This window comes from Martes martes, assembly GCF_963455335.1.
Source record: "Martes martes genome assembly, chromosome: 9".
Lineage (NCBI taxonomy): Eukaryota > Metazoa > Chordata > Mammalia > Carnivora > Mustelidae > Martes > Martes martes.
Window position 1 is genome coordinate 11,370,966 of NC_137896.1, and position 24,503 is coordinate 11,395,468.

The 24,503-nt window shown below is 45.1% G+C and overlaps 1 protein-coding gene across 1 annotated transcript; it reads left to right on the top strand.

The window, feature by feature from the left end:
• Positions 1 to 35: 35 nt before the first annotated feature.
• On the top strand, positions 36 to 23,633 carry ZNFX1 (zinc finger NFX1-type containing 1). The gene is made up of 14 exons (XM_080813169.1): positions 36 to 160; positions 2,144 to 2,258; positions 5,090 to 6,898; positions 8,427 to 8,558; positions 9,840 to 9,988; positions 10,607 to 10,756; positions 11,800 to 11,914; positions 13,646 to 13,896; positions 15,400 to 15,539; positions 16,566 to 16,720; positions 17,074 to 17,219; positions 18,457 to 18,567; positions 18,971 to 19,066; positions 20,132 to 23,633. Exons 2-14 carry the CDS (start codon positions 2,198 to 2,200, stop codon positions 22,571 to 22,573), a joined length of 5,757 nt encoding a protein of 1,918 aa, XP_080669295.1. The 5' UTR covers positions 36 to 160; positions 2,144 to 2,197; the 3' UTR covers positions 22,574 to 23,633.
• Positions 23,634 to 24,503: the final 870 nt, after the last annotated feature.

A 24,503-nucleotide genomic window follows, 5' to 3' on the forward strand; every position in this document is an offset into this window, starting at 1 on the left:
GCCTCCCGGCCGCCCGCCCGGCCCCTCGCCCCGCCCAGTGTCTGCGGGGAAAGGAAACCGAAAGTGCGCTGCGCCGGGTGGGGCCGCGGACCTTCCTGGGCCCGAACCAGAGCCTCGTTCGCGGCGGCAGAGGCGGCTGCGAGAAGACGTGCGGAGCCGGGTGAGTGACCCCCGCCCCGCGCCCCGGCCCCGCACCTGCTTCTGCCCGCCGCGACCCCCGGCGCCCGCGCCGCCCGCCACTGCCTCTGCCGCCGCTTCTCCCCGGCGCCCTCTTCAGTCCCCCGCGCCCCGTACCCGCCTCAGCATCCTCGCCGCCTCCTCAGTACCCTCCCACCCCCTCGGTGCCCCGTCTCCCCATCATCCACCTCAGAGTCCCGGGTGCCCCCTTCACAGCTGCGTTATCCTCTTGGCGCCCCCATCGCCACCTCTGCCTCCGACCCCCTCAGTTAGTTCTGCCCTCTGCCCCCATCTCTGCCCTCACTTTCTGCCCCAGCCGCCCCCTTCATCTTCCTCGGTCTTTACCTGCCATCGCCTCCTTCACCCCCAGCTTTAACCCTCAGCACCTGCGTTCCCCATCCCTACTTTCAGGACCCCCCCTAGCTGAATTCAGCCCGACCCTCTTCTTCTGGAGGCTCCCCTACCTCCTCTGCCATTCCCGGCCCAGCCTAGCCATAGCACCTTTTTCGTGCCACCGCACGACCCTGACTCCTCCTCGACTCCCTAATACGCCCATCAGGACCCCCTGGGCTCCTGGGTGCCCGTGATTCCTCCATCCTCCTTTCTAGTACCTTCTTGGGACCCTGCAGAACCCCCCCTCCGCCCCCATACGGACCCCTGGCCTCTCATTTCAGTCTCTTCCACCCACTCTCCCCCCCGCCTTGGTAATTAATTACCATTCTCCTCTGATTTGACCCGTCTACCAGCTTGACCATCACTGATTTTCTTCTTGCCCTTTTAGGCCTTGACTCCCAAAGAAACCCACTTTAGTCTGCTTTATTTCATGGCATTTCCTGTTCTCTTTGCTCCTCCCTTTGCTTTCTTTTTTGTTTTTTTTTTTTTTCCCATTTCTTTTACCCCTGAAAATTTCTGAGTTTCTGTTTCAGTGTTTTTCAACAAGAGAAAGAAGGCATTTTCTCCTTAGAATTTTTTTTTTTTAATTAAGGGCGGGGGTGGGGGTGGGGGAAGACCCGAAATACTGAATCTGCACTTGAGAGCTAGCTAGGTTTGATGTGATGAGGAAAGAGATTCACCCACAATATTCCCAGCAGGAAGGAAACGGACTCCTTTTTCTGATGGGGATAAAAGCTATTCCTCATATATTGCCAAATCTATTCACAGTTTCCAACTATGAATATTTTAAAACTCAGTGAGAGGGACAGTCTCAAAAATCTCTTTGCTGAGGACTCTGAGTCACCCACTCTTTCCCTAGCCCCAGCTCATATGATGTGTGTGAGTTGTACTGAGAAGTTCCCTTAAAGGGGCTTCCTCGTCCTCTTATAGGATCACTGTCAGAAACCTTTAAGGTAGAAGAAAGAGGAGATGGAAAGAACTACAGATTTCTAGCTGGTCCAGGGGAAACAGCGTCCTGTAGAGGCTAAGCCTCTGGTTATTGAAACATGTAATTTCCTTCTCTTGATTCAGTAGAATAGAGGGCTTAATCAGTTTGGCTGCATTCCAAAGAATGGGATAAGGGATAACTGCTCCCTAATTATTTACAAACTATAGAATGCGGTAAGCTACAGAGTACTGTGTAATATAAATGCTGGGTGGGGTGGTGAATACATGGTTTTTGGATTAACAAAAATGTACTACTTTCTGTCCTGGAAACAATATTTGTCTGCTTTATGGGAGAGGAAAATGAAACCTAGCAACTGGTTAAGTACTTGGCTAAAGGCATAAACCAAACAGTAGTTTTAAATGGGAATTGATGAACTCCTTCTACCCCAGTGAAGTGCAGGGATAAAGGGAAAGGGGAATTTGAAATCATCTAAATTGTGAATTTAACATTTTATATCATATTTGGGCATTCACAGAGTTGAACACTCACACCCATGATTAAGTCCGTATTTAACTCTAGTTATCTAGTATCTATCTCTGCTAGATACTGTATTTCAAGGGCTCTGATCTCTCTCAATCTGTGCAGATTTCCAGATAACTGAAAGTAACGGGAACGTGAAGGAATTCATGTAATTCAGACATGGAGGACAGAAGACCTTGCTTGGAGGCCAGGCCAAGGAATCCCTATACTAATCACAGAGGTGAGCAAGATTTTCTACCTAATGGGAAGGAAATTGAGTTCTGTATGAATGAGTGGGCCCACCTAAGACTGACAGCATCTCTCCAGTAAAGAATGGCTTATTCCTTAGCCATAGCATGAATGATTCAAAAAAATAAATAGCCTTCTCCTTTCCCTAAGAGAGCTGATGAATGGGTACAGTTCACTTTAACAAAGTTAGTGTAAGGTGTCTGAATTGGAAATAACGCTGATTTAGAGCAACACCACCCAATAGAAACATAATCAAGCCAAAAATGTAATTTTTAATTTTCTAGTAGCATCATTAAAAAAAGCAAAAAGAAACAGATGAAATACGTTTTTGAAATTTAACACTAATTTAATAAAATTTAATACCTATTTAAATGAGTTCGTCCAAATAATATCATTTTATTGTAATAATTGAATACATGTATTTTATTATCATAGAACTTTATTAATTTCAGTATTTTTACCTATTCCCCCAAATATTTAAATAGTATCATCTTAAGATGGTATCAGTATAAAGAAATGAGATATTTACCCTATTTTTGGTATCAAGTCTTCAAAGTTACATATGTTGTTTTACACATCTTTTTTTTTTTTAATATTTTATTTATTTATTTGACAGAGAGATCACAAGTAGGCAGAGCAGCAGGCAGAGAGAGAGGGAAGCAGGCTCCTTGCTGAGCAGAGAGCCCAATGTGGGGCTCGATCCCAGGACCCTGAGATCATGACCTGAGCCGAAAGCAGAGGCTTAAGCCACTGAGCCACCCAGGTGCCGCATGTTGCTTTACACATTTTAATCAGCCCAGTCACATGTAAGAGTCTTAACATCCATACATGTTAGTGGATATGTATGTGATAGCATGTGTCTAGAACCCTAGTCACCAAAGCAGTTAGTTCTGAAAGCATCACTACTGCTATGATAATTGTTTGCTTAGAACTTTCTAAAACAAAACCAAATGGATTCTTGCTTTTCCCTAAGTTTGCAATATGTCACCTGAGTTTAGCTGTGAAACAAATGAGAAAGAACTGTTGAATTTTATTTTATGAGCTGCATGAATGTTGAAAGAATGAGAAACAGTACAATTTTTCATTCTTTAAAACATCAGGTCTTTCAGATCAAAATATTAGAAGGAGGACTTTCTTCTGATACTTTGACTTTGAAAAGTAAATAAGAAAGTAACACTTAGAGAATTTAGGTTTCAGTAATACGGTATTTATATTTTATCAAATGTTCCTTTGTGTTGTCACAATAAGATTTTCTCTACAAAGTGCAAAACAAAAAGTGTACAAAAATGGATTTAGCATCTGATGTCATGAAATGGTGTGATCATCTTGACTGTGATGTGTGTTCATAACATTTTTATCTTCATATCATTGTATACAATCTTATTTTGTTTTTAAAATCTCCAAGTATGGGGCGCCTGGGTGACTCAGTCGTTAAGCATTTGCCTCTGGCTTAGGTCATGACCTCAGAGTCCTGGGAACGAGCCCCACTTCGGGCTCCCTGATCAGCAGGAAGCTTGGTTCTCCCTTTCCCACTCCCCCGCTTGTATTCCCTCTCTCGATGTCTCTGTCAAAAGAATAAATCAAATATTTTCTAAAAAATAAATAAAAAATAAAATCTCCAAGTAATTCTCCTAAGTTGGGTCAGCTCCATCAATTTTATAGGAAAGGGAAGTGAAAAAAAACGGCTTGGGTACGTTGGCCAAGTTACTTAAGAAATATGTGGCAGATTAAGGAAAACAAGTTCAGCTTCATCCACAGGGTGTTGTTAACTTTCATGTGTGGATTGGGTGTATCTCCTCCCTCCCCCAACAACTTCTTGTCTGGGATTGGCAGTAGATAATGCTATGTGGATGAACTTGTGCTTCAAAAGGGAGGAAAAACTTAAGTTTCGTTTTTGAGTTTCCTAAAACAGAAGTTCAGTTTCATTTTTCAGTTTCCTTTTCAACATACTAATTAGCTCAAAAACATTTTGCTAAAGGAAGCCCCATCATCCACTTTGCCATCTGATGCTGGACAAATTTCAAGAAGCATTTCTCTTGTCCTTTTATCCCACTTGATGCCTCTGTCGCCTGTGACATAATTGTTTAGTGGTATTACCAGTGACTCTAGAAGTTAGGAGGGTATTCCCAATAGAAAAGTATTACTAGTGCTGCTAGTAATAACACTAATGAGAACCTTTTATGTGCCAGGTACTCTACTAAGCATCTTATAAATATTTAATCTTTACACCCACGTAGATACTTAGGCTTAGAAAAATTATGCCACTTGGCCAAGGTTATATAGTGAGGAAGTATCAAGGACAAGATTTGGACCAGATCTGTTTGGCTTTGGAACTCAGGCTTTGGCAGTCATTTGGTATTGCAAAAAACTAGAAGCAATGAGCTAATCTTTTTGACCCTCTAAAATAATCATAGCTTATGAGGACTAGAAGAGATACTGCAAGTATTTGTTCTCTAGCATGTATTAGGCTGTATGTTTGTAAGTTTTATTTATTTAAATAATCTTTACGTCCAGCATGAGGCTTGAACTCAGGACCCCAAGATCAAGAGTTGTATGCTTTTCCAACTAAGCCAGCCAGGTGCCCCAACCAATGTTTATTCTTTTTCCCTTTTGCACCTTCTGAAAAAACAATGTTTTCATGATATATATAGCAACCATAGTAATCTGTTTTACATTTATTACATGATTTCATAGGAAACTTTCTCTGCAAAGAAAATTGAAGTTCCTTAGTTTATTTTCGAAAATGAGAGTCTTCCATTATTATCCTATTAGATTTCCTTGCACCTTCATTTTTGTGCTTACCCAATATCTCATTGTCTTTAGGGCCTGTGGATGGAGAATTACCACCAAGAGCTAGAAATCAGACTAATAACCCACCAGCCAATGCTCTCAGAGGAGGAGCCAACCAGCCGGGAAGGCAGCCTAGGGCCACCAACCATGCTGTTCCTGTAAGGCAAAGAGAAGAGAGGTTTGGGGCTATGGGCAGGAACCCACATCAGGGAAGGAGAAACCATGAGGGGCACACCAGTGATGAACCTAGAGGCCAAAGACGTGGTCAGGAAAATGATGCTAGGCGGAGAAATGGCAACCAGGAGGGAAGGAATCACAGACCACCATGGTCTGATGAAAACTTCCAACAGTGGCGGACCCCCCACCAAAAGCCTTCAGAACAGCCACAGCAGGTGAAGAAACTCGGCTACAAGTTCCTAGAAAATCTTCTGCAGAAAGACCCTTCTGAAGTGGTCATCACTCTTGCCACAAGTGTAGGGCTGAAAGAGCTCCTGTCTCATTCTGTTATGAAATCCAATTTCCTTGAGCTCATCTGCCAGGTTCTTCGGAAGGCTTGCAGTTCTAAAATGGACCGCCAGAGCGTTCTCCATGTCCTGGGCATATTGAAGAACTCCAAATTCCTCAAAGTCTGCCTGCCAAATTACGTGGTAGGGATGATCACTGAACCCATCCCTGATATTCGAAACCAGTATCCAGAACACATAAGTAACATCATCTCCCTCCTCCAGGATCTTGTAAGTGTCTTCCCTGCCAGCTCTGTGCAGGAAACTTCCATGCTCATTTCCCTCCTGCCAGCTTCTCTGAATGCTTTGAGAGCCTCTGGGGTTGACATAGAAGAGGAGACAGAGAAGAACCTGGAAAAGGTGCAGACCATCATTGAACATCTGCAGGAAAAGAGGCGAGAGGGCACTTTACGAGTGGACACCTACACGTTGGTGCAGCCTGAGGCAGAAGACCATGTTGAGAGCTACAGGACCATGCCCATTTACCCTACTTACAATGAAGTGCACTTGGATGAGAGGCCATTCCTGCGTCCCAACATCATTACTGGAAAGTATGACAGTACTGCTATCTATCTGGATACCCACTTCCGACTCTTAAGAGAAGATTTTGTTAGACCCCTACGAGAAGGCATTTTGGAACTTCTCCAGAGCTTTGAAGACCAAGGCCTGAGGAAGAGAAAGTTTGATGACATCCGAATCTACTTTGATACCAGGATTATCACCCCTGTGTGCTCATCATCAGGCATTGTCTATAAGGTGCAGTTTGACACAAAACCGCTCAAGTTTGTTCGCTGGCAGAATTCCAAGCGATTGCTCTATGGATCTTTGGTGTGCATGTCCAAGGACAACTTTGAAACATTTCTTTTTGCCACTGTGTCTAACCGGGAGCAGGAAGATCTCTGCCGAGGAATTGTCCAGCTGTCCTTCAATGAGCAGAGCCAACAGTTGCTAGCAGAGGTCCAGCCCTCAGACTCTTTCCTCATGGTGGAGACAACTGCATACTTTGAGGCCTATAGGCATGTCCTGGAAGGACTCCAGGAGGTCCAGGAGGAAGACGTTCCCTTCCAGAGGAACATTGTGGAGTGTGACTCTTATGTGAAGGAGCCACGGTACTTGCTAATGGGGGGCAGATATGATTTCACTCCCCTAATAAAGAATCCCTCGGCCACTGGAGAATCTCTGAGGAATGCTGAGGGCTTGAGACATCCCCGAGTGAACGTCTTAGACCCCAGTCAGTGGCCCTCAAAAGAAGCCTTGAAGCTGGATGACTCCCAAATGGAAGCCTTGCAATTTGCTCTCACAAGGGAACTGGCTATTATTCAAGGACCTCCTGGAACAGGTAAGAAATTTTCAGAGCATATGACATTTGCCTATGAGATAGGCAAGAGAGGCTTGACTGTAGGTTTCTAGAGTATCTTGATTAAAGACATTCTCCTAAAATGGGCATTAGACTTATATATGAAGTAGCTGTTCATGGTGACTTTCCAGTGGGCATCCATTGGTATGCATAGTAATCAAAATCACAAGGTTAGAGAAGACACCATGGGGTCAGACTTAGGCAGATGCATGACCTTTGCTTCATCAAAGGCTATATTAATTTTTATTTGATATTTTTTCATTTTTAATAAAGCTTATTTATTTTAGAGAGAGAACAAGCAGTGGGAGAAGCAGAGGGAGAGGGACAAGCAGACTCCACCCCAAGCACAGAGCCCAACTCAGGGCTCAGTCCCACAACCCTGAGATCAGAACCCAAGCCAGAACCGAGTCAGATGCCCAATTTACTGAGCCATCAAGGTGCCCCTGATTTTATGTTACTTTTGTTTTTTTTAAGATTTTATTTATTTATTTGACAGAGAAAGAGAGCACAAGCCGGGAGAATAGCAGGGGGAGTGGGGGAAGCAGGCTCCCCACTGAGCAGGGAGCCTGATGTAGGGCTCAATCCCAGAACCCTGGGATCATGGCCTGAGCCGAACGAAAGCAGACACTTAACTGACTGAGCCACCCAGGCACCCCAAGAACTGTGGTGGTTTTTGCTCACTATTTATTTCTTGCACCTATCCCAGTGCCTGATGCATATTAGGTAGTCAGTACTTATTATTTGAAGGAAAAACGGAAGGAAGAAATTGTTATTTATCCTGCTTTACTGAAGTCTTTGATTATCTTATATTGCATCCTCATTTACTCTGAGTTTTTTGAAGACAGCAGCTACCTTCTCAGCCTGAGAGAGTAAGAATTTATCTGTTTATAGACTTAATTAATTATTGGCCATTTACTAATGAGTCCATGACTCTAACTTCAATGTTGATTTCTGTGAGTTTTCTCCTCCTATCACAAAGGCAAGTCTACTGTGATACATAGAAAGCATTTCTAAATAATTTGTTGCATGAGGGTACTGGCTAAAAAAATACCTTACAATTGTGAAAAAATATCTTAGAGCTGTGAAAAAAGAGAGAGGGAAGGGGGATTCTTTTTATGTGCTGATAGAGAACCATCTCCAAGGTACATTAAGTGAAAAAAGCAAGATGTGGAATAGTGAAAATAGTCTGCAACTGTTTCCATTTAAAAAAAAAAAAAAGGCTAGAGAAGACTATATTCTTATTTGTTTGCATTTCCATAGAATGACTAATTCTAGAAAGTGACACGAGAAACTGGTAATATTGGCTGCTTCCAAGAGAGAAACTGGGTGGCTGGGGGCAGAAGAGTGTGGGAGCTTTTTGTAATATACCCATTTGTGCTCTTTGGATTTTAAACCATCTCACTGTAGGACTTCACATTTTTTAAAATAATGATTTGCTGTAAATAATTAACTGTTCCTTCTAGGAAGTCTTTTAATTTTTTTTTAACTCTTCTTTTTCCTTGTTTTTTAGGCAAAACTTACGTGGGTCTAAAAATTGTTCAGGCGCTTCTAACCAATGAGCCTGTCTGGCAAATTAGTGTCCAGAAATTCCCCATCTTAGTTGTGTGTTATACTAATCATGCTTTGGACCAGTTTCTGGAAGGTAAGTCTAGGCAAAATTGTCCTCTATCAAGACATTTATAATTGAACTATCAGCAACTTCAGTAGCTTTTTATTGTCTTTGAACTAAGTCCGTAGTCCTTTCCATGACCTGCAGTGCTGTGTGTGGTCTGCTGTAGCCTAACTCTGAACATGATCTCCTACCTCTTCCCTTGTTCTCCCTAAGTCCAGCAACACCGGTTGTCTTCAATTCCTCCAGCTTCTCCCTTGGACCATGCTATTCCCCCCTCACTTTTTCTCTTTTCCTCTCTCACCATGGTGACCTCATCTAGCCTGGTTGGCTCCAACTCATTCTTCATTTGTCACCTTAAAATTTCTCTCTAGACTTTCCCAGTGGCCCCCAGGCAAGGTTAAGTCTCCTTTTGTATTTTTTCTTCAGAAACTTAATATGTATGTAGCAATTTATTGTATGTGTTTTTACCCTAGACTTTAAACACTGTGAGATTGTTCCCGTTTCTTGATATATTCACAGATTCTGGCACGTACTCGGTACTCAAAAAAATACTAATTGCATTAATGAATGAATAAGTACATGTTTTTCATTTTGCTTATAATATTATTTTCCAATCTATATCTTCCTTTAACCTAGAGTAAATCTTTTTTATTCTTGGGATCTGTTTAAATATTAGATCCTCAAGAATTGGATCACTACCCCACCTGAACTAGGTACTTATAGCATCGTGGGCTTATAGTCTTTACTGTACTTACTGCTATTATGATAAACTGTGTAATGCGTAATCTTCTCTGCCAGACTGTGAGACATGAGAACAAATTAAGAACTGAGTCTGTGTTTTACCTTCTGTATTTTAAGAACCTAGCACATGCCTGGCGCATGGTGACCAATCAGCGACAGCCTGTAGCGTGAATAATAGAGAACATTTGCTAAGTGCTTACCTTGTGCCAGGACCTGCCTGGGAGCTATACAGCTGCGCTCTCATTTGTCCAGACCGTACCCTGTAAGGAAAGTATTTCTTGTCTTCAAGTCACAGATGAAGGACTGGAGCGCAAGAAACTTGCCGTAGTTTACATAGCCACAGTGGTGAAATCAAGCTTTGGGTCCCCCGTTGTCTGATTCTAAACCCTGTGTCCTTAAGCACAACACTACTTCTCTGCAGGTCATTTCATCTCTGGGGTAGAGTCCTGTAGGCCCCAGTTTGTTTCCTAAGGGAGCAGCTGCAACAACATCCCAAACACACAGAGGTCTCCCCTGAGAGAATCCAGTATAGCTTGTCTCACCTCTGCTGTGTTCTGCCTTGCCCCACAGGCATCTACAAGTGTCAGAAGACCAGCATCGTTCGGGTAGGTGGAAGGAGCAACAGTGAAATCCTGAAGCAGTTCACCCTGAGGGAGCTGAGGAATAAGCGGGAGTTCCGCCGTAGCCTCCCCATGCACCTCCGGAGGGCCTACATGAGTGTGAGTTCTGGCTTGGGCTATCTGAGATAGTTCAAGGTGGAAATGTGCTAGAGAGCAATGTCTGCCCGGGTACGAAGTCCAGAGATGATAGGGAGGCATGCCGCAGAGTGGTGAAGGACAAAGGTTCCTTCCGACAGTCTACTCTGCTGGTCCCGTGGTGTGACCTTTGCCCTCATAGTCAAGGTGGAAAAAGGACAGAAAGCCCCCCAACCCCCCCCAATAACCCCTGCCAGGACCTTTTAAGGCCACTTCCCCAAACCACCAGCAGCCCTTGCTTACCCCCCATCTTCTAGCTGGACAGCGGTGTAGCCCAACAAAACTCTCAGTTCCTATTACCAAGAAAAAGAAGTGTCTGCAACAGTATCCTTGGCCTGTTTTTCTGTTGTATTAGTGATTTCCTTTTCTTACTGATTGTTAAGAGTCTTTTAGACATTTTAGATAGTAATCCTTTGGTTTTGAGGCCACAATAATGTGGTTGGGAGTTGGTTTGTTGACTGGTCTTTTGATTCATTCTCTCTTCTTGCTGTTCCTGTCTTAGCTTTGTTTTCTCTCACTATAGGAACTGAGTTAGGGGATGATGGTGCTTCTTCCTCATTTCTTTCTCTCTGTTCTTGGCAGATTGTGACACAAATGAAAGAGTCAGAGCAAGAGCTGCACGAAGGGGCCCAGACCCTGGAGTGCACCATGCGCGGTGTATTACGGGAACAGCACCTGGAGAAATACATCTCTCCCCAGCATTGGAAAAGCCTGATGAATGGGCCAGCACAGGTAGGGGTCATCCTGTGGGTTCTAAGCATCTCTCTTGCCTCAGTACTTGGAGCGAGTCTCCAGCAGAAGCAGCAATACAGAGCATTAGCTGTTTTGATGATCTGATGCTGCCATAATGTGAGAAGTACTTTTTCATGAGGAGAGGTGGCTGAGTATAGTAGTCAGGAGCAAGACTTCAGAGCTGGCTTGCTGGATATGAATTCTTGTTTTGCTCTAGGCAGCTTACTTAATTTTTCTGTGCCTGTTTCCTCTTTTATAGAGTGGGGATGATAATAACATTAAGTTGAGCCGTATGAAATTGCTAATATTTGTAAATTTGACTTGCAAAAATGGCGGTTTCTTAGAGATCAGTGTAATTCTTACGGGAACGTTATTTGGATAAGCAAGTTAATATTTGTAAACCACTTAACATAATTAGTGTGCTCTAAGTGATTGTTAAGTAAAACAAAATCATAACAAGGCAACATAGCACATCTAGAGAGCCTTGAAGTCAGCACACCTAAGTCATACAGATTGACCTTGTGCCTCCTGTGTGACCCTCAGGTCTCTCAGCAGTTAAATGGGTAATAATAACGCCTGCATTCAAGGGGTATTCTAAGAAATAACTGATGTGATTTCTGTAAATTGGCTGGTCAGGAACCCAGTGAAATGGTAACTCTCTTATCAGTGATTTTGTGACCTAGGGATACAAACCCAGAAGCCTGAAAGGGTCAGTCAGGATCCATAAATGACTAAAGCAGGCTAGATATGAGACACTGGGAAGAGAGGGCTTGGCAGACTGGAAAAGAAGCGGTGGCAGCCCACTTCTGGCCATTTGTTGCCATTTTCTAGTACAGGCTCATTGCTGCCATAGGTCCTGATTTTATCTAGAGAGGAAATTTTTATTTTTAAATTTTAGGCAAGACGTGTTTAATGATCCAGTTGCCCAAGGGTTTCCAAACTATAGCCTCTAAATTTTAAGGGAACTACTTTTGGTCCTTCACAGAAACCTTTCCTTTACTCTGTCATAGAATTCTCGTGACTGATAATTATTCCTTCCTCAGGATAGCGACTGGATTTGCTTCCAGGTCTGGAAGCAATCCATGATGCTGGAATGGCTGGGCCTGGGTGTCGGTTCCTTCACCCAAAATGTTGCTCCAGTGGGACCTGAAAATGCAGGTAAGAGTGCATATCTACCTAGAACCACGTCTTAAGGTGCAATATGGTAAAGACCAGAGAGTAAAACTCAAAAGTAATACCTAGGATGTATAAAGAGCTATCAGCAGTCAGGGAGGGGTAAGTAATAGCTTGATAGGAAAATAGAGAAAACATACTTTACTCGCACATCACAAGATAGGACATTCTTTTTTTTTTTTTTTTAATTTTTTCAAATTAACATTGTATGTTAATACATTATATGTATTTGCTTCAGGGGTACAGGTCTGTGAATCATCAGTCATCAGTCTTACACAGTTCACAGCACTCACCTTAGCACATACCCTCCCCAATGTCCATCACCCAGCCACCTTATCCCCCCCACCCCCCAGCAACCCTCAGTTTGTTTCCTGAGATTAAGAGTGTCTTATGGTTTGTCTCCCTCCCGAACCCATCTTGTTTCATTTTTTCCCTCCCTACTCCTCACGACCGCCCAACCTGCCTCTCAAATTCCTCATATCAGAGAGATCATAGGATAATTTTTTTTCTCTGATTGACTTATTTCATTTAGCATAATACCCTCTAGTTCCATCCACATCATTGGAAATGGCAAGGTTTCGTTTTTACAAAATAGGAAATTCTGACGGTCAGTAAACAAAGAATGCACATTAGAAATAAGAGGAACTAAAACCACAATAAGATGCTGTTATACACCAGATTGGCAAAAATTTAAGTTTGCTGTAACCCCACACTGACGAGAATATAGAGCAGTGGGAACTCTGCTAATGGGGATATTAATTGGCACAACCACTTCATAATAATAGAAAAACTCAAATAGAAAGAACTCAAATGTTCATCAACATTTATACAATGGATGGATGAAGTACTATCCATTTAGATCATAAAACACTGTACAACAGTGAAAAGGAGTGAGTCACAGTGTATATGGCAACGTATGAGTCTGTCTCAAAAACAGGCTGAATGGAAATCTTGCAAGCTGTGGGAAAATATATACGATATTATTATTCCTTTGGTATAGAGCTCAAAAAAGTTAAAAAAAAAAAAAAGAAAAGAGGGAAAAAAAGCCAAAACTAGAGGATGTTTTGTTTAGAGGTGTGTATACATTATAAATGTGGTGAAGTTATTTTAAAAGAAAGGTGGGGGGCAAGATAGGAGCAGTAAAATTCAGGTTAGACAGGCCCACAAGGGTCTTCAGGAAATGGCTGATTTTTCTTAAATTGGGTATGAGGTACCTGGATGTTCATTTTATCAAATTTTATTATCTTTTAAATTGTCCATTTACATTGCATACCTCTCTTTTGTATATTTGACATAAGTAAAATTTTTCTTTAAAAGGAATACATTTTGGGGTGCCTGGGTGGCTTAGTCAGTTAAGCCTCTGCCTTCAGCTCAGATCATGATCCCAGAGTCCTGGGATCGAGCCCCATGTCCAGCTTCTTGCTCAATAGGGAATCTGCTTCTCCCTCTCCTTCTGTCCCTCCCCCTGCTCCTTCTCTCTCTCACTCACTCTTAAGTAAGTAAATAAAGTCTTAAAAAAGGGGGGGGATACATTTATTTAAAAATACCATGAAAAAGTACCTAATTCTCCCTCCCTGATTTCTCCCAGTTTCACCAGCTAGAGGTAACCACTTAACGCCCTTGAGAATGTCTCCATGCATCTGAGCTCCTCTTAGTGCCTTCTGCTATTTCTTGGCTTCAAGCGTTTCACCATTGTCCTGCCTGCTTTCCTCCTAGCCCAGGCAGAAGGGGAAGAGGAAGAAGAAGAAGGGGAAGAGGAGGGTTCATTGATAGAGATTGCAGAGGAGGCTGACCTAATTCAAGCAGACCGGGTGATTGAGGAGGAAGAGGTGGTGAGGCCCCGGCGGCGGAAGAAGGAAGAGAGTGGGGCAGTCCACGAGTTGGCTAAAGTGCTTCTGGCCATGAGGCTAGACAACTATGGCCCCGGAACAACAGCTGGGCAGGAGCAAGCTGCAGGAGAGTGGGAGGTAAACTCACTTGCTCGTGTCCTCTGGAATCCCTAACAGAATGGGGAATGGGAGTTCAGTTACTCCTGCCAGGTGGGCGGGGGTTAAACTCCTCTGAAACAGGCCTGAGAACGTCTGTTCTGATTAGAACTGCAACCTCTCATTTTCACCTACTTCTGTTACAGCAGTTTATTCACCTTGTCCTCACAGTTAACTTAATTTCCCCCTTTTACAGCCTAACCATAGTATAAGGTGGATCCAGTTCCCAAGAGTATAAAAATTCTGGTGTTTCAGAGGGGCCTTGTCAAGAAATTCCAACCTAGAAAAACAGGAAGCCAATGCTTCTCTTGAACTTTGGGAAAAATACTTCACGTGTGGGTCAGATCAGACACTTAGGATCTCAGTGGTTGGTGCTTTTGTGGATATTATCTTCTCGAGTACAAATGAGCCTATGAACAACACAGTAAGACTTCAGAGAATTCAAGTAAAGCAGAATGAAGCAAGCTGTACAGGCTGGATGGAATCTCATCCTTCATTCACCCTGGAATTTGATGTTTCTCTTTAAGCCAGAATGGTGTGTGAACACCTAGACTTTCCCTCTGGTACTTCCTTTGGTAGAACCCAGTTCGTCCTCAGAATTTACCATGCTTTGCTATGACAGTAGAGGACTGGATACTCAAAATGACATTTTCTGACCTCCACTGATGATTTAAGGGACCTTCAAAGGCAACTTTGGATATAGTTTTCACTGGTCTGCTAGCTTTGAACCTAATCTTCTAGTTCAGGTCAGCATCACTGTACGTGATGGATGAAGTCTGATCCCAGTACATGGAATTTTGGATTGGGCGTCTCTCTGCCACATGGCCTTAGGAGGAGTTGTTTGGTTTTGAAGTGGGGGGATAAGGAACACTGTGACAGCCATCTTCTGTGCCAATCCTTCTAAAGGCTCATGGCCTCAGTCTTAGTACAGAGCCAGGGAGAGCACTTTCTACTAAATGGTGCCTTTCACCTACTTGTTGACGGTACTTTGATGGTGTTAAGTCCATCTTAGCAGGCCCTGTACGGCATTTGACAAGAAAGATTCATGTCTGCTACTTTCATGACGAGTGTTTTAGGAATGAGAAATAGAACGTGGTCAACAGACAGTCAGTGGTACCTATCGTCAGCAGCATTCCAAAGTGCTTTCCATGTACTTATTCCTTCAGTCAGTTCAACAGCCCTGCGAAGATGTACCATTATTATTCTCATTTTATAGAAGGGATGCTGAGGTACACAGAGGCCAAATAACATACTCTAGGGCCCACAGCGTAGTAAGAGGTAGATGGGGCTTTGAACCTAGGCAGACTGTCTCCAGAGCCCTCGTTTAGCCACTCTGCACTGGAGTACGTGTTGGGAGAGTGCGAGACATTCTAAGTTCTTCCGAGGGACGCCTCCTTTTTTAATGTGCTCTGGCCCCCACCTTGGTCTTAGAATTGGGCCCACCTCTGCTCATATGGTAACCCTGGCTGGTATTGATGTCCATAGACCCAGCGCAGCCAGAAAAAGAAAATGAAGAAGAAAGTGAAGGTTGAACTTCGCAAACTGAACACCATGACTGAGGCTGAGGCCAATAAAATCCAGGATGTTTGGCAGCTGGACCTGAATTCTCGATGGCAGCTATATAGGTATTATGCCCACTCCCCACGCCCTCCCCCAACCAGCTCATGTAATTTCCCCAAAGGGTTCTTTTACTGTTCTGGAACATAACCCCCCATTGCTTCACCATGACTTCCAACAGTGTTAACTGATGATTGGTTGCATGTGCCACTGAGCTGAGTGCTGGGGTCATGGCCATGGGATAAAACATACACTCAGCTCTACCCTTATGGAGCTTAAAGTTGTCCAGGGAGACAAATTAGTTGCACAAGTAGTTACAAGTGGTCATGAACACTAACAAAGAAAGGAGCAAGGAGTACTAAGAATATTAACATGGGGTCTGAGCTGGTCTGAGGTATCTAGGAGAGTGACATTGGAGGCAAGATCTGAGGGATTAGTAGACATTAGCAAGGCCAGCAGGGAATGGGGAACAGATGAAGTCATGGGGACCATATGCATAAGGCGTTGACCTGGGAAGTAATATGGCCATTTGAGAAATGGAAAGAAGGCAGCCAGCATGGCTGTGGCTCAGAGAAATGGAAAGCGAGGTCAGAGAGGTGGGCAGGGCCCTGGCCACGGGGCCTCATGGGGCAAAGATGAGGAGCCTGGATTATCAGAAGCCACTTTTCGAAGTGTATTGAAAAGCCGTTGGAACATTTTACAGCAGAGTAGTTAGTGACACAATCTGTTTTACTTGTAAACCAAGACTGAAGAATTAGGGGGAGGGACTCAAGTAGGGATGGGGCAGGGAGAATTTGAGAGAAATTCTTGGAAGCTTTTTGAAGTCCCTTACTCTCTCCTCAGTAGTTAACGTCTGTTCTTTATCCTACTCCCCTCCTTAGCTCCTGGTCACCTATGTACATGTCTCTGCACATCTTTCTGTTGGGTTGTTGGACTCTTGGGTCCCTGTAAACCTGGGTCTCTCCTTCCTCTCTCTCTCTGTGGTCTATAAGCTCCTCAGCAGTCTAGGTTCCACTTCATACACATTGAAGGGGGTTCCTCCACCTTCTCAAAGAGCACACATCTTCCTCTCTCCGCTTCTTCACATGCTCCAGGCTGTGGCTACAGATGTACCAGGCCGACACCCGCCGAAAGATCCTCAACTATGAGCGCCAGTACCGCACGTCAGCAGAGAGGATGGCGGAGCTGAGGCTCCAGGAAGACCTGCACATCCTGAAAGATGCCCAGGTTGTAGGAATGACAACCACAGGTGAGAAGGCATGGGGAACTTGACCTGACCCAGCTGTTCACTCCTAGTGCCAGGCTCCTGTCAGACTATCTAGGACAGGTAAAGAGGAGCTCCTGTAGCAGGTTAGAGGGAAAGGCCACAAGAAGCTCCTAAAGCAAGCTGCGTTTAGGAAACTGATGGTGAAATGTTCCCGCTTGGCTCCTGCTGCATTTGGAACCCCAACAATGACCAACATGGGTGTGATGCTCTGGAGACCATCCAGCAGCCCTTGTTCTCTCATTCAGTGGTCAGCACAGGCCTGGGTAGATGGGAGGGCTCAGTTGTCACAGGGTCCAGTGCCTGAGCTCAGGGAGCCTCCTCTCTCTCGACTCCAGGTGCTGCCAAATACCGTCAGATTCTGCAGAAGGTAGAGCCTCGGATCGTCATTGTGGAAGAGGCTGCTGAAGTCCTTGAGGCCCACACCATTGCTACGCTGAGCAAAGCTTGCCAGCACCTCATTCTGATTGGGGACCACCAGCAGGTAGGGCAGGAACCCCTAGAAGATGGAGAGAGAGGACTAAGGGGTGCACTCAGATGGGAGACACTGGCCTCTCTGCTTCACCAGTCCTCAAGCTTTGTAGCTTTCTGTGATTCTTCCCCTCACCTTCCACATTCAGTTTAACAGCAAGTGCTCTTAGATTTGGGGTGTATTTCAGAGGTAGTGTCATTCATTTTATCTGTTCCCTTTGCTACATTTATAATCTACAGTGGCCTTCTAAGTGGACTGTTCAAACAGTATGCTCCTTATCCCCCTACTTCCATTTTTGTCTTCCTCTAATCCATTCTTTATGAAGGAGCCAGCGAATTTAAAAAAAAAAAAAAAGTTAATCAGATCATGTAACTCTACATCTTAAGACCCTCCAGTGATTTTCCATTGACTTCATATAAAAATCAGGTTTCTTGGGGCACCTGGGTGGCTCAGCGGGTTTCTGCCTTCAGCTGAGGTCATGATCCCACATCGGGCTCTCTGCTCAGCAGGGAGCCTGCTTCCCCCCCCCCCCCCCCCCCCGCTTCTCTGCCTGCCTCTCTGCCTGCTTGGGATCTCTGTCTGTCAAATAAATGGATAAAATCTTTAATAAAAAAAAAATCAGGTTTCTTAAAGTGGCCTACAAAAGCAAATATTCTCAGGTTCAGCCTGCTTCTCTGACTTCTCCTCCTATCACCATCTCATTTGCCCACTGTGTTCCCACTGCTGCCCTCCTTCCCACTTCCTCTCATGGCTTGCTTTCCACATGATAGGCAGCTTCCTCCATGCTGGCATCAACTCAGAGGTCACTCTTCAGAGAGGCCTATTTAAAGGAACTCCCACCCCTGGGCACTCTGTCCCATCACCCTTATTTCTTGCCTTTTTGGCCCTTTTGGCTCTTTATCCTTAGCTTGTTAGTACTTAGAGCAGTGCCTGGCACATATAAGGCACTTAAAAAACTTTTTTTTGGTGTTTTTTTAAAGATTTTATTTATTTGACAGAGAGACAGTGAGAGAGAAACACAAGCAGGGGATTTGTGAGAGGTAGAAGTAGGCTTCCCACTGAGCAGGGAGCCCAACTTGGGGCTCAATCCCAGGACTCTGGGATCGTGACTTAAGCCAAAGGTAGACACTTAATAACTGAGCCACCCATCTGCCCCTTAAAAAGCATTTTGATGGGTGAGTGGGTCAGTGGGTAGATGGATGGATAAAATATGTCAATACAGAGTTCTCAGACTTGTTTCTTTTCTCAGCTGCGCCCCAGTGCCAATGTGTATGATCTAGCCAAGAATTTCAACCTTGAGGTTTCCCTCTTTGAACGGCTGGTGAAAGTAAACATTCCCTTTGTCCGTCTGAATTACCAGGTGAGAAGCTGGACTTCTATTATTATCTACCAAATGTCCAGGAGAAGTCTCCTGGGAGCCTGCCAACTGCCAGTAAGAAAGGTCTCATAAAAATAAAACTGGTTTAAAAAAATAAATAAAATAAAATAAAACTGGTCTAAAAATTAAATAAGTAAATAAGTAAGTAAATAAATAAATAAGTAAAACTGATTTAGTAATGTGGTGACTGTCAGACTTTGCTTTTCTGTTTCAAAATACCACGAGATCGCCCAGCGTTAATTTGTGTTGGACAAAGGAGCTGATTGTATTCTCTTTTTTTTTCTCTCTATTCTTTTCATGTTATCTCCAGATTTTCCACCAGCAGCCTAGTCTTTGGAAAACTGTTCTCTGGCCGCGTTTCTAATGACATACATTCTTGTTTCAGCACCGCATGCGCCCTGAAATTGCCCGGCTTTTGACCCCTTACATTTACCAAGATCTGGAGAATCATCCCTCTGTTCTCAAATATGAGAAGATAAAGGTGAGTCTGCCCTACCTGATGTTTATGTGATGCTGTCAACAACCTAGAGGCCTGTATTTCCTTAGGATGGAAAAGGGTTTTCAGAAGGGACTAGAGTCAGCTTTTTGTTTGTTTGTTTTTCTTAAGATTTTATTTGAGAGAGTGAGAGCATGAGCATGAGCAGGGGGAGAGGAAGAGAGAGAAGCAGGCTCTCTGCTGAGCAGGGAGCCTAATGCGGGACTGGGATTATGACCCGAGCCAAGGCAGACACTTAACTGACTGAGCCACCCAGGCACCCCTAGAGGCACCTTTTAAAAAAATTTTTTTTTTAATTTTTTTTAAAGATTTTATTTTATTTGATTTGACAGAGAGAGATCACAAGTAGGCAGAGAGGCAGGCAGAGAGAGAGGGGGAAGCAGGCTCCCCGCCAAGCGGAGAGCCTGATGTGGGGCTTGGTCCTAGGACCCTGAGATCATGACCCGAGCCGAAGGCAGAGACTCTACCCACTGAGCCACCCAGGCACCCCTAGAGGTACCTTTCTTAAAAGCTTGTTATTAAGGGGAGAAATAATACAGAAGTTGAGACAGACGTGGGTGTTGAATCCCAGCTCTGCCACTTAGTAGCTTTGTAACTTTTCAGCAAATAATACCATTTCCGAATGTCAGGATCTTCTGTAGAGTGAGAATAACGGGAGCCGCCTCATCTCGTTGTTTTGAGGGAGATAATGTGTGTAAAGCGGTCAGCACAGTGGAGTGATGTAAGTTAGCTCCTCTCTCAACATCTTCATCATCATAGCTGCTGCCTGTTTCCTGGACTATAATAGTTGGATTGTGGATGGCTGTTTTAAATATTTATATCAAACAAATGTATTGAAAACTAAAATAGGCAAGTTCTTTATCCATTTCCCTACTTACCATGGTCCCAAAAGCACATGCTGACTGACTCCAAAATTAAAGGTTGTGGTACAAAGTATACAGAAAGCCTTGCACGGTCTCTCCCTGGAATAGGGTCAATGGCCAGTACATGTGAAGATAGAAAAAACTGCACAAGTGAGCCTCCTAACATATCATGTATTGTACTTTCTAGGGGGTCTCTTCCAACCTTTTCTTTGTGGAACACAACTTTCCTGAACAGGAAATCCAAGAAGGCAAAAGCCACCAGAACCAGCATGAGGCTCGCTTTGTGGTAGAACTGTGCAAGTACTTCCTGTGCCAGGAGTACCTGCCCTCCCAGATCACCATCCTCACCACCTATACTGGGCAGCTCTTCTGTTTGCGCAAACTCATGCCAGCCAAGACATTTGCTGGGGTCAAGGTCCATGTGGTTGACAAATACCAAGGAGAAGAGAATGACATCATCCTCCTCTCATTAGTGCGGAGCAACGAGGAAGGCAAGGTGGGTTTTCTCCAGATATCCAACCGCATCTGTGTGGCCTTGTCCCGTGCCAAGAAGGGGATGTACTGCATTGGAAACATGCAGATGCTGGCCAAGGTCCCCTTGTGGAGCAAGATCATCCATACTCTTCGAGAGAACAATCAGATAGGCCGCACACTCCGACTCTGCTGCCAGAACCATCCCGACACCCACACCTTGGTATCCAAAGCTTCTGATTTCCAAAAGGTGCCCGAAGGAGGCTGCAGCCTACCCTGTGAGTTCCGGCTGGGCTGTGGGCACGTCTGCACCCGTGCCTGCCACCCCTATGATTCCTCACATAAGGAGTTCCAGTGTATGAAGCCATGCCAGAAGGTCATCTGCCAGGATGGGCACCGGTGCCCTCTGGTTTGCTTCCAGGAGTGTCAGCCTTGTCAGGTAAAGGTGCGCAAAATCATTCTTCGGTGCGGCCATGAACAGATGGTTCCTTGTTCCATGCCCGAGTCAGATTTTTGCTGCCAAGAGCCTTGCCCCAAGGTTCTGAAATGCGGGCACAGGTGCACCCACCCCTGTGGTGAAGACTGTGTGCGGTTATGTTCGGAAATGGTCACCGTGAAACTCAAGTGTGGGCACAGCCAGCAGGTAAAATGTGGTAATGTGCAAGACCTCAGGTATGACCTGCCAGTCAAATGCACCACCAAGTGTGGCACTGTCTTGGACTGCGGGCATCCTTGTCCTGGCTCCTGCCACAGCTGCTTCGAAGGGCGCTTTCACGAGCGCTGTCAGCAGCCCTGCCAGCGCCTGCTCATCTGCTCACACAAGTGCCAGGAGCCATGCATCGGCGAGTGCCCACCCTGCCAGCGGACCTGCCAGAACCGCTGTGTCCACAGCCAGTGCAAGAAGAAGTGTGGGGAACTGTGCAGCCCCTGCGTGGAACCCTGTGTCTGGCGCTGCCAGCACTACCAGTGCACCAAACTCTGCTCTGAACCCTGCAACCGACCCCCGTGCTACGTGCCTTGTACTAAGCTGCTGGCTTGTGGCCACCCCTGCATTGGTTTGTGTGGGGAGCCATGCCCCAAGAAGTGCCGGGTGTGCCACCAGGAAGAAGTCACCCAGATCTTCTTCGGCTTTGAGGATGAGCCTGACGCCCGCTTTGTGCAGCTAGAAGACTGCAGCCACATCTTTGAGGTGCAAGCCCTGGACCGCTACATGAATGAGCAGAAGGATGACGAAGTTGCCATCAGGTTGAAGGTGTGCCCTATCTGCCAGGTGCCCATCCGTAAAAACCTGCGGTACGGAACCAGCATCAAACAGCGGCTAGAAGAGATTGAAATTGTCAAGGAAAAGATTCAGGGCTCAGCAGGGGAAATTGCAACCAGCCAGGAACGACTTAAGGCCCTTCTGGAAAGCAAGAGCCTCCTCCATCAGCTGCTTCCTGAAGATTTTGTGATGTTGAAGGAGAAGCTGGACCAGAAAAATCTGTCCGTGAAGGACCTGGGCCTTGTCGAGAATTACATCAGCTTCTATGACCACTTGGCTGGCCTGTGGGATTCTCTGAAAAAGGTGAAGGTCTCAGAGCAGGAGAGAGTGGGGATTCGACTAGAACAGATCCATAAGTGGCTAGCCAAGAAGCGTTTGAGCTTTACCAGGCAGGAACTGGATGACCTCCAAAGTGAAATCCAGAGGCTCACATACCTGGTCAACCTCCTGTCCCGCTGCAAGATAGCAGAGGGGAAGATGAAAGGTAGCACAGCGGAAGAGGTCTACAGTGTCCGGAAGATCCTTGAGAAAACATGTAAGTTCACCCAAGAGGATGAACAGCTTGTGCAGAAAAAGATGGAAGCTCTGAAAAACATCCTTCCTTGCTCTGGCCTGGGCATCTCAGAGGAAGAACGAGTGCAGATAGTCAGTGCTATGGGTTTTCCTCGTGGCCACTGGTTCAAGTGCCCCAATGGCCACATCTACGTGATTAGCGATTGTGGGGGAGCCATGCAGAGGGGCACGTGTCCTGACTGTAAGGAGGTGATTGGGGGCATAAATCATACCCTGGAAAGGAGCAATCAGCTTGCTTCTGAGATGGATGGAGCCCAGCATGCAGCCTGGTCAGACACGGCCAACAACCTGATGAACTTTGAGGAGATCCAGAGGATGATGTAGGAAGATGGCGCACTGCTGCCTTGTGCCTAGCCACCTCCGGGCTGGGATCGGCTCCATTATGAAGGAACCGAAGTTTGTTTTTTATTATTGTCCTTTAGTCTTAGCACCTATTTAAGGATCCACTTTTAGGGGTTGCCCACATTTGTTTCTAGATTTCCCCTGCGCTAGAATAAGCACTTTACCTCCAGAACTGAGAGCGAAGTTAACAGATTTCTTCTCTTTTTCTCCTGCAAGTTAGTGGAAGGGCTCCCTGGAGCACGTTTGGGGCTTCCACCTTGGGCTACCTACCGGTATCTCTGGGTCCTGACTCAGTCAGATGTTTTTTCTGCAGTGCTCCGGGGGCACAGAGTACGAACTCAGTGAAGCAGACTCAATTCTAATTGCCAGCCCTAACTTGTAGACTAACTTTAATTCTAATAAACAGAGGTCCAGAGGAGTTGTTTATGAACTGCTTATCCTTTCAAGGAGCACAAAAATCCCTCCCACCCTCTTCCTTGGGCACCCTCACTCCCGGAGATGGAGGCATGTGATAAGACAAAGACTTCAGTGACTAACCCTGACCCAGTTACATATTCACTGAGAGTGGGAAAGGCATGGCTACCCACAGCAGTGGGCCCAGGCTAACTTAAGGAGTGATTCCCCCCCATACCCTCTCCTGTGACTGGCACTTTGGGATGGTGGAGGTTTCTTTGTCTGCAGGAGACATTCCGTAGCAGTGCTGGTTCCCCAGGGCCCTGAATGGAATGAAACTTATATTTGGTACCAGCAGCAGCTATCCAAAGTGTGACCCTTTGTCCCAACACTATTACAGCTTTTGCCTGGGCAGGGTTAGCATGCCAGCAGCTTCTGCAGGCCCCAGACCCATGCCAGAAGCCAGCCCCCAGGCCTGCTGCCTGCATACATTTTCCCTCAGTCCATTGTTCCTAGAACAGACACTTAGGCATCTCAGGTCTTTCTAATGTTGGTGAGAAAAATGTCCTTTTCCTATGTATGCATATCCTTTTTTGTCTTTACTATGCACTTTAGCCTATAAAGCCAATTAATAAAAACAATGATTGAGAAAATCAGTGGTCCACATTTGTCATCAACTGTTAGAAGCAGCTCGGCCGGCTTGAGACAGTGAGGATGGGAATGGAGGCTCTGCCTACAAGGAGGCCAATCCTGTTTCTGTGGTATGGGGTTTTTATTTAGCTGGTGAGTCATTTTTACTCAAGGTAAAAAGAGTTTTTTGTATAAAAAGGTTTAACTTGAAGTTTTCTTCCCCAGAGGTAGCTGTCAACAGCTTCCTGAGTCCTTCCACAGGTAAGCTATGCACTGCAATGTATAACCCTTTAAAAAAACAAACAAACAAACAAAGCACGGCACATCGTTCTGCACTTGGCTTTTGTAACCTAACAACCTTAGCTTGGAGATTTGGTTTACATTAGATTAGAATTAGATTTCTGTAAGCAAATACACACGATGAGTCTGAACCATATTCCAATCATGCAGCTGTGCCCGTTACTGAAATGGAGGCTTCTGTTGACTTAGGTGCAGTCTGAATGAACAGCTTTGAATACATTCCTTTAATGTCAAGGGTATGTGTCACTGGATAACTATTATAATGTTTGAGCTGGTGGGGGGAGGTGTATGTACTCCTTGAAATTACATAGGACAGACTACAAACATACAATTTTCTCAGGGGGTAGCCTCTACCTTTCATCTAGTTGTCAAAGGAACCTATGATTCAGAAAGGATGAGAACCACCACTCTACAGGGTAAAGGCTGTTTTTTGCAACAAGGAGCTAATTTATCTGGGATCCCTTCCGTCCCCTTTGAGCTTCCATCTCTCCAGTAGCGCTTCTGTAGCACAGTTAGATACGGGTTCAGACCCTGGTTTCAAAAACCTGAACTCCCTGCGTAACTTTGGAAAGTTACTCCACCTTTCTCC

Excerpts from the sequence above, each read along its gene's own strand:
- ZNFX1 (XM_080813169.1), top strand. The coding sequence starts at position 2,198 with ATGGAGGACAGAAGACCTTGCTTGGAGGCCAGGCCAAGGAATCCCTAT. Across the intron at positions 16,721-17,073 it reads TGTAGGAATGACAACCACAG|GTGCTGCCAAATACCGTCAG; the intron begins GTGAGAAGGCAT and ends TCTCGACTCCAG. Across the intron at positions 17,220-18,456 it reads TGATTGGGGACCACCAGCAG|CTGCGCCCCAGTGCCAATGT; the intron begins GTAGGGCAGGAA and ends TTCTTTTCTCAG.